Consider the following 11,109-nt stretch of genomic DNA (forward strand, 5'->3'; position numbering starts at 1 on the left):
AAAATATTGATGCTGATAAATAGTTTATGTGAAATAAAAATTTCACATGCATCAATATTAAAATTTATATGAAAATAAAATTAATAATATATCATTTTAAAAAATTATTTTAAAAATTTATATATCTAAATAAATCAATATTTAACTTTTGATAAGAGAATATTATAGTACAAAAATGAAATAATATAAAAAAAAATGCGTAAACAATAAAAATGGTGTATGTAACATAATGTAAAAGTAAAACTTTATTCGAATGTTTTCCTAATGCAAATAATAATGAAAATTCTAATTAATTTTTTTATCAAATATATTTGACAAGATACCTCTATAGAAGCAAGAAAGAGAGATATAAGTCTTTTTGTTTTCTACCGACGATTGAAAACAAAGGTGAAGGTGAGCAAAGTGGAAAACAAAACATCTCTTTGATCATAATGTGTGCTATAATAACTTACGAAAATCAACGTGATGTAATTGAATGAAATGCGTTTGGATTGTGGTTTAAAATCGGTTGACATGAAAGATGAGTTGCCGGTTTAATCGATGCTACAAGAGTTTTGAAAGTGCTAGCCTCAACGCTCTATTTAAAGTTAATTTCCTTGATTTCATTTAAAACTGACGGTTAAGAGAACAGTTAGCAAGGGGAGATGTACATTAATGTTTCTAGAATGCAATAAACATAGTAGATTGATGATCAAATGAAGATCTATTGAATCCATTAGTAGCCTGAAATAATAGAATAATCAGTTGATTTTGATTAGAAGAAGTAAAAGTTCTTGTTATTTATATATGTTATTTTAGATATTTTTTCTCGCTAATTATTTGGATTTATGATTGTTCGCAATTCTTACATGATATTATATTTTTGTCAATAATTTAATATTAATAAAGAAGTGAATACAATTTGTGAAAAAAGGCAATTGTTTGCTAGAAAAAATATTTATAATTTTATAAATTTTAAAAAAAATTTTTAAAAAATCTTTATCTTTTAAAAAAAAATTACTATTTTAAGAAAAACAACTATTATAACAACATAACTGTTATAGATTTAAAATTATGCATTTTGTTTGTCTTTACTTTAATAATAATAATTAATTTTAATGAACTTTTGTTATGTAATATTTCTTCCTATTTCTTAAATAAAACTTTACAATTTATATAATAAAATAATATACAATAAAGTAATTAATAAAAATATATAACTATATAAAGAAAACAACTTCATTTTCTAACCGATAAATTAATTCATATAAAGATAAATTAATATGATTTTAATTTATAAAATAATATTTAATTAATATTATATAATAATATTATATAATAATATAATATAATATTATAATATTATAATAAATATTTAAAAATATAATATGAATTGAAAATAATTCATTAACAATCCATGATATCCGAATACATCCTATTCATACACAGTTCATTACGAGGATGATCATAGTTGGAATAAAATTGCGAAAAAGATTTCGTAGAATGATGGCGTAATCAGTAATGCGTTCAAGTGAAGAGTACGTATGTTCATCTTGCTAGAAGTTCGACATGGAAGACGTTAACTGTTGCAAAGGAATGCGGATAATGACGAGAATATGCTTCTAATGCTCTGGATTCATCACGAAAAAATCAATGCCGAAATGAGGATGAAAACTCAAAAACATTCATCACTTTTGAACATCTCAGATTCTTCACTGTCTTAAATTTTTTTTCCTTTAGATATTTCTATTCTGTCTTCATGTTTCATAATATGATACTTAAGAATTTTTCTAGTAGTAAAAAATTTTGAAAATGTTGAAATATTCTATAACATAATGAAGAAATATTAATATATGTATATCTTTCATATCTTATATAATATAATAGAATACAAACATACATAAATCTTTATATATTTATATACTTTAATATTAAATATATTAATTTGTAATATATATGTAAATTACATATAAATAATGATTTTTAAAATGATAATTAAGAAGAAATGTACAACCAAATTCTTAATATAATAAAAAATCAAAATATTCTTACAGTAATTATAACATAAGAAAACTTCTCATTTATCAAAATTATGAATGGGATTTATTTATTTATTTGATTAATAAATATTATTTATTTATTTATTTTAATTATTTCAATGTCAAAATTTCTAAAAATTATATATCATTATAAATTCATTTTTCAAAAATCTGCAAATCTGCATTCAGAAATAATCCTTAAGGTACATAATCTGCAAGTTGCATCAGTAGTTAATCACGAAGTGGCAGAGTTGTCGATTATAGGATTCCTCCGCAGATAAGGTTAAAACTAGTGATCCAGTAAAAGAAACAAGAATGTAAGCACGTACATGCATATGCAGAAGGCTTCACACGTCTTCCGCATCGCAATGATTATGTAATCAGCATTTATCCCCGATTATGGTGTAAACGGCACATCAAAACATTCACTTTGAAATTCCTTAATAACTGTAAGAATAAAAAAAATAAAAACAAAATTTTTCTGAATGCTTTTATACGGGACACGAGCTTCCATAGTTAACCTTTAGCTTAATCCCACTGTGTCAGCTATAATTAGCAATAATTATATTAATTAACCCTCTTGCGATAGATTAGTTTGTATTGAATATTCAAGATAATGCAACTTTCCATCGAGACAGAAAACAGATTCTCCTCGAAAACAGATTAGAAAATAAATTAGCGATCGTGAATGTGCCGAAGGGATTTATTATAAATTAATATAACCCGACATTCTCATGTATCACGAGAATCTCTTTGCGAAATTCCTGATTTAGCATAATTATTTAGTCTTTTTGGATGGAAATATTTAGAAATAATTGTATATTATTGATTTATTAGACTATAAATTTTAATTTTATAAATTTTTTAGAATATTTTATTTTATAAATAAAAAATTATTTAATGGTTCTCATCAAGAAATCTAAAAAAAATTCTCAGATGTAAATTTAATTGGTTATTTACATTATTAAAATAGCATATTAAAAAACTCACATTTACAAATTAAATATTACATTATTATATGATGACGAATTAGATAAAGCATAATATAGATAACATAGATAAATAAAATATATATCCTTTTTATTCTTAAAGAATATCTCCGCAATATCTTTTGTATTAATCTTGCATTTTTTATTATGTTTTAATTGTAACTTTATATCATTTGTATCATTTTGATTCATTAATCATTCAATAAAAATGTCGACAAATTAGTATCCATTTTATTTCTGAAATAAAGTACGTATTTTTGAATCTATATACTTGATAATTAATTTATATATAATAATTTTATTGATATATTTAAACGACTTTTTTTCACCATAAATTTAAATAGTATATAAGTATTAACAAAAACTATATGTATTATTTTTTGCAGTGATCTTGTTTTTAATCTTATAATATAATCTTGTAATCTTAACTAGAATCTGTAATTAGTGATTTTAAAAAAACTTTAATTTATTTCTCATAATGATATTTTTGTAATTTAATTATTAATTATATTATAATAAAAAAATAGATATTTTATTTAAATAGTTAGTGAAAAGAAAAAATTAATGATGGATTTACAAAGGGTTGCAGAGAAAGTAATTCTCGTCCGCATGCTTGAGTATGTTGTAAGAATCACCTACGTTTGGTGATTTAAGTAACTGTCAGCAATCCTGAGCGAATAATATGCTTTACGAAACAAATATAATAGTAGAGTTGAATGACGATCATGTCATTCGACTCATATGATTATTTACTATATTATTTGGCCTCATTATTGCGAGTTAACTATTATATATATAGTTTTATGTATATCTTTTTCTGCTTTTCGGAATTATAAAGTAATATATGATAATCAATGCATAATAAAATGCATAATAATATATTATTTTTAAAATATGTTTTCTTATTTATTTTAAAAAGATATCCTGAAATCTAAAAAATTAAAAAATATAAAAAGAAAAATACAAAAAAATCGCATTAGGAATAAGCATATAATTAGATATAAATTAATTACTTTTTCGAGAGCAAATGTTCGAAATCATTTATAAAGAAATCTATATATATATATATTTTATAGAAATCAGATTTCTAAATACGAATAATTCTACTTACATTAAATAATTTTTAATAATTGTCACAAACTTTGTCAGGTATTTGTCAGGTATGGAAATCGATCTTCACATTTAATATTTGATCTGATCTTTTTTGTAATTGAATTATTCACACCAATTAAACTTTTAAATTAATTATATATTTGAATAAAAATAAAATAATACAATCTTTATAATCACTGCTATATTAATAGTTAGAATATTACACAGTTCCAAAGAATACAAACTATATAAATCATAAATAGAATTCTTTAAGCAAATTAACTTCACATTTAACTCACATTGATATAATTTTGAATATAATAATATTCACTTATTTGAGATTTTTATAAAAAGGTTAGGTAATTCTAGAGTAGTGACTATTTGAAATTTGATAAAATATTGATGATTTTTAAGATAAATAATTATACATGTAATCATTGCATATTAGAAGATAATTGGAAAAGAAAAATATAATTATTAATGAATTATTTTGTAAGATATACATATATGTTATACTAATTCACATTTAATAAACGTAAAAACTTTCTGTCCAAAACAATATATATTTTTTCATTTAAAATATTACTTTTATTTATAAAAAAAATTTATAAAAAAACCATTTCATATTGTGGATACATTTATATTTTCTTATTATTAAGATTGATTTCGAAGTGATTAGTAGAAAATAATTCTCAGTGAAATATTTCTAACATGTCCTTGCAAGGAAATTATAATAATCGTAATTGTAATGCTGTTAAAATAGTTATCTTTCACTTAGACCATGTAACCTCATGTTTATCGAATATATATATCCCTAGCCAAGATTACTTTCTATAGAAGTCTAGTATTCTTTAGAATAAATTTATAAAATCTAGTAATATTTTTAAATTTTCTAATATCATGATATTTGATAATTATATTCAATAATATATATATTTCTTCAGGCTATTTTTTCAAAATTTTAAAAAAATTAAAGGAGAATAAAAGTATGAATTATTGCAAATTAAAATTATCTCATTTAAATTGAAAATTTCATATCAAATTGAATGCATCTTTTCAAACTCTGATAGATAGATCGCAGATTAGCAAAAATCGCAAGTTTCGATATTCGATTTATGGGAACTCGAAATTATGGAATCTGTATGTAATCTACCAGATCATACAAGATTTATTGATACGATTGAATTGAACATATGTGACGAAGAATATAAACACTGGTCACTTAAATTAAATCATTAAAATTTTAGAGAATAATAGAGAACTAAAAAATGAAAGGAACTATTCAGATACTATTAGAATGATTTTTAAAAATGATTTTGTACAGACTATAATTCTTCTTTTTATTAAAGATTCTTCACTTTACCGGTAATGACATAATGATATACAATTATTTATATAAGAATTCATTAATCATTACAAATATGCAATTACATTTAATATATTATATTTATATTATATAAATTATATTATATTTATTCAAGAGCAAATTTTTTTAATTTGATGACAATTTTTTTGATTAAAAATTTTTATTATATCTTTTGGAAATACTCTTTTTTTGTTAATAATATGGATTGGATTTAAGACTGTATCTTTCTAAAAACTTCACAATGAAATTTATTTACAATTTATTGGACAACATAGACAAATTGAATGATTAATTTACAAAAGAAATATTATAATATATTATATTATATTATATTAATTTTATATAAATTTATATTATAATATATTTGTATTAATTTTTAATAATATTTTTAATAATAATATTATATAATATTATGCAATAATATTAATTAGAGATGATTCAATCTCATAAATAGTATATCAAAAAATTACAAAATCATAAGTAGGAGCAATGTTTGACTGAGACTGCAACTAATATGTGTCTATTGCTAAATATTGAAATAGAATTATATTCCATTTGAGTGAAAGTAGAGGGGAATTTATTAATCACACATATTGGACATTCATAGAAAATCTTAGTTAATTTGTTTGAACAATGCTGAAATAGTTATTATTACCTTTATGTCAATATCTAGACTGACATTATCGTTATCGATTTATTGGAAATATTTTAAATTCATAAAATTGAAAATTAATTTTCAATTTAAAATTTATTTTGTAGTTAAAATTTTTTTCGATTTTTTTATATATTATTTTCTTTATTTTTATTTTTTTTTTCTTTTTTTTTTTTACATAAAATAAGCTTTATGAAGGTATTAAAGCAAACGAGTTTTCCTTCTAATTCTTTATTTTCTGCCTTTTACCTATTCAATCATCACGCAGCAAGCCTATTTCTTCATCCACCTTTCATTCGTATTACAAGTTAGTAATTGGTTCACCGCATTTGAACACTCGGAGGAGATTGAAATCTTTTTTTAATTTTTTTTTTTCAATACAGATGAAATATCTTGATATTGTAAAGTTGACAGAAAGATTTACGAATTATTCAATGGGAATAAAACATCTGATGATTTTTTTTAGTTGTCAAACAATATTATCTTTTATACGTTATATTTTACAAATTATCTTGTAAGAAATAAAAAATATTTCGTATAAAAAGAAATAATTATAATTCCAAAAAAATTAAATTTCTTAATTAAATTTTATAAATTTTATTATATAACGTAAAAGAACATTTTACTTATAAAAATAAAAGATTTATTAAAAAAAACGCAAATTGTTTTAAAATAAATTTAAAAATATGACAAAAATTCTTTTGAAAATTATCAAATAAATTTATCAAATTTAATTAATAAAAAATATATTTAGAATAATAAGAACATGTAAAAAATCACAAATTAAAAATAAATTCCAGGATATTACAATAATCATTCCAAATGAAAAGAGAATAAATTCTGCTCAAAAAATTCTTTAAAACTAGAAAAATATTCTAAGGATTTCCCCAAAAAGGAAAAAAGCTTTGTTTAAAGATTTCCTATTTAAGAAGAGTTAAAGACTCTTTCACCCTCTTTAGATAAATTCAGATGATCCAGGCGATCAAGCAGTGATATACATAGATCCAATTAAAATTTGAAGCTGTTTCAGACATCATCAACAGGATACTTCTTCCCATGATGCATCACTGAGAGTGAAGGGAAGATGCGCTGCTCCTCTCCACCTCCCACACCCATAACCGGTCATTCTAATACGTACAGGTTAATACATGGATATATCGTGCTAAGGATAAACTGTAACAAAGGGTCCGGATGGTATATAAAGTCGTCCGTAGATCATCTTCTCAGTTCGCTTTGCGTCTTCGCTCATAACAGCAATATGAATTATCGTCAGGTAGGTTATTCTTCCGGTTATGCTTGCTAATCATTTTGGTAACTCAATAGTACTAGAGGCTAGATTCTGATATACTTTATTCAAGTTATTAAATTTGTTTAATTTTCTTTTATAAGGGTTGATTGTTGTTTAAAATTATTTTAGTTTTGTTTCATTTTAGTTAGATTAGATTAGGCTTGTCTCATTATTTAGTTTTATGATTTTGAATAAAGTATGTAACTTTGATTTCTGTAATTTCAAATTGAATAAGTAAATTGTTTCATTTAGTGAAATATTTTCAGATTATAGTTTTCTTTAATTAAAAATGATAATATAGAAATTTATTTTCTTTGATTGATAATTTAGATTTATTAGTTAGTTTTCTTCAATCTAGATTTTTTATAAAAAAATTTTAATTTCAATTAAAAATAGAATCATCAATCTTCATTTAATATGAAGGTTGTATTTTTTAAGTTGTATAACAATTTATTGTTTTCAGTGATTTTTAGAGATATAATTTTTTAGACTTTGGACAAAATTTAAATTCATAATATTCTAGATATTTCAACTCTTATCTTTTATAAATCAAAATAAAATTTACCAACAATTAATTTATATTTATGTAACAAATCTAACAATTAAAAAATTAGATCAAATCAATATCAAAAAATTTATACATGAAGAATTTTAAAGAATTAATTTGAAACTCTTCAAAATTGGATCAGTTAATATTCATAAAATCTTCATTTCATTTTCATTTGTGATTTTTCTGGATTAGTTTAAAATTATTATTTATATATCATGTGTTTTCAAAGCACACTTTTACTTTACTTTACGAACATAATTTTTATTCAAACAAAAAAGAAAAGCTCGTTCAATAATAATTCTGATTTCAGTGGAACATTAATTTTATCATTAGTAAATCATTGCCTTGTAATATTTCAAGTTTTCTATTGAACTCAAGCGCTGTTAGTGTTAGCGTTTTCTTCAATTCTTTTTGTCATCGATTTTAATAACACCCAATGTCGAAATCAGGCAATCGATGTTGTTATATCAAAAACAAAAAAAATTTGGTATATTAAAAAACATTTTAAATATATTTTAATATTATTATTATTATTATCATTATTACTTAATAGTAAATTATCATCATTTATAACATAAAATTAAATATAATTCATTTCTTTAAGAACTTGATATAATTGTGATAATCTTTAATATGAAACATTAATCATAAAAATTCAAGATCTTCAAAAATCCAACAAAATCTTAATACTTCACTATTTAAAATTTGTTAAACAAAATTAGATATAAAATTTGATTAATGATTCGGTCTGTACAGCGAATTCATATTCTCAAAATTATCATAAGCTATTATTTTATCTAATGCATCGAATTTTTTTTTCTTTATTTTGCGTAATATTTTTATTTTTATTGATATATATATTGAAAATAAAATTATATTCTTCTATTTTAGTTAACGAAAGTGCTATTGCTGCTATCGTGTTTTATAAGTCATGCATTTGCTGGATTGCTACCGGGTGGTAATACCGGTGGAAGTGGTTATCAATACAACAGACCAGGTGGAACTGGATTTGGAGGAGTTCCAGGGACATTCACTGGAGGAGATTTAGGAAGGGGTAGTGACTTTGGAGGTGGATTCAAAAGACCCACTACGTTATACGGAGCACCAGGTAGTGGTGGTGATATTGGATTTGGTGGACGTCCATCTACTGCTTATGGCATTCCTGGGCAGTTTGGTGGTGGTGGTGGTGGTAGTGGAAGTTATCAGGATGCTGGTTATGGTCAGGATAATGGAAGAGTAAGTGTAACGGATTTATTATAATTAAAATTGAATAAATCCGAAAAAAAGAAAAAAATATGAAATAACAAATCACATTTATTAATTCATAATTTTTATTTTTTAAAAATAAATTTAATTTTCGAGAAGAATAATTATTTCATGAACCATAAGATAATTTTTAGAAAAATTATTTTTCTTTTCACATAAATTAATGAAAAACTATTTTAAAATAATTTTAAGAATAACATAACATGTTTGTTTTTCGAACATTTGCAATAATACTGAAATTTCGATTACTTAATTCGATTACTTCGATTAATTAAGATAATGTAACAATCAAATAATAGTTTGAAAAGTAATTAAAAAAAAATCTAAATAATGTCTTATTTTTATTTTATAGCCTCAACCATATAGCTTCCAATATGAAGTGTATGATCCCCCTAGTGGCAATGACTACTCTCAACGTGAGAGTAGCGATGGAAACGTAGTACAAGGAGAATATAGAGTGTTATTACCAGATTCGAGGACGCAAATCGTGAAGTATATGGCTGATGATGCAAATGGTTATACTGCCGATGTTCAATATGAGGGACAGGCTCAATTTTCTCGAGGAGGTATTGGATCTGGAGCTTATGGGACACCTGGTCAGACAGGAGCAGGAGGATATCAAGGAGGCAAGTATAATTTTTGTATAATTGTATATATAATATAATTATATATATATCATATATCATAATTATATGATATATGATATAAATTAAAAATAATTTAAAATATGAATTATTATGAATAGTGAAGAATCAAAATCCATTTTGATATATATTTAATATATATATGTGAAAAGAAAGGATAAATAAAATTTGTAAAACATCTATAAATATAAATATAATATAATATATAATATAATATATAAATATAAATATAAAACATATATAAATATAAATTTATAAAACATATTTGTATAGTCATATAATTTAATAAAAGTCATTGAAAATTTTAGGAATTAGAATATATTGAAAAATAAATAATTATTATAAAAAAGTATAAAACAAATTATTTTGGTTTTTTTTTAGCAAAATTAATATATTAAATAATTAATATATTAATATATTTTTTGTATTTATTTAATTCACGAAAAGATGATAAAAAATCATTTCCGTATATTAATTTTTCCGATGTTTTCTCAGTAAACTTTATCACAAATTAATAAAAAAATAGAATAATAGTAAAGATATATAACAAAGTAGAAAAATGCATATTATTTTCTTATATTATGAAATATATTCGTTTCTATACATTAATATAATAGCAGTGTAGAAGTATGATAGAAAATTATTATAAAAGGATATAATACTTATTTTCTTTTACTATTTATATCCTTATATTATATTATATAATATAATATTTCTCAATATTCCTCAATATTACTTAAAATAGTAACAGAAGTATTATTAGATAAATTATTATTAGAAAATTAAATTATCGAAACAGAAAAAATATACATATTTTATCTTTTTATTCAATTGAAATATTGAAATATTAATTTTACAACAGATGCTGGCGTATTTGGTGGAACTAGTGGACAATTCGGCGGACCTACAGCTAGCAATCAGTATCTACCACCACGTAACAATTATCGGAAATAATCGACTATATCATGCATTGTCATAATATAAAAAAATACCTGACAAATCTCCCGAATGCTGGGCGACAACCGTCACGGACCTCTTTTATTTTTATAGCTTTTTTTTATTTTTTTTTATTTCTTAATAAACTACTCAATATATTTACACCACTCACAAGTCACATGCACATTTTTATATACAATCACCTCACTGGTATTTAATGATATATAATATGATATATATATATATATATATCAATTAAGATAATTTAATAATTTTTTTCTTTCTTAAGCGCACGAAGTTTGTATACG

The 11,109-nt window shown here is 22.5% G+C and overlaps 1 protein-coding gene across 1 annotated transcript; it reads left to right on the plus strand.

Moving 5' to 3' along the window:
• The first annotated feature begins 7,201 nt into the window (after nt 1-7,201).
• Nucleotides 7,202-10,819, plus strand: LOC122711512 (pro-resilin-like). Its single transcript, XM_043930339.1, has 4 exons — nt 7,202-7,390; nt 8,847-9,191; nt 9,574-9,847; nt 10,728-10,819. Exons 1-4 carry the CDS (start codon nt 7,202-7,204, stop codon nt 10,817-10,819), a joined length of 900 nt encoding a protein of 299 aa, XP_043786274.1.
• The last annotated feature ends 290 nt before the right edge of the window (nt 10,820-11,109 follow it).

The sequence above is a fragment of the Apis laboriosa genome, unplaced genomic scaffold (genome assembly GCF_014066325.1).
Source record: "Apis laboriosa isolate Shangri-la unplaced genomic scaffold, ASM1406632v1 scaffold170_cov151, whole genome shotgun sequence".
NCBI lineage: Eukaryota > Metazoa > Arthropoda > Insecta > Hymenoptera > Apidae > Apis > Apis laboriosa.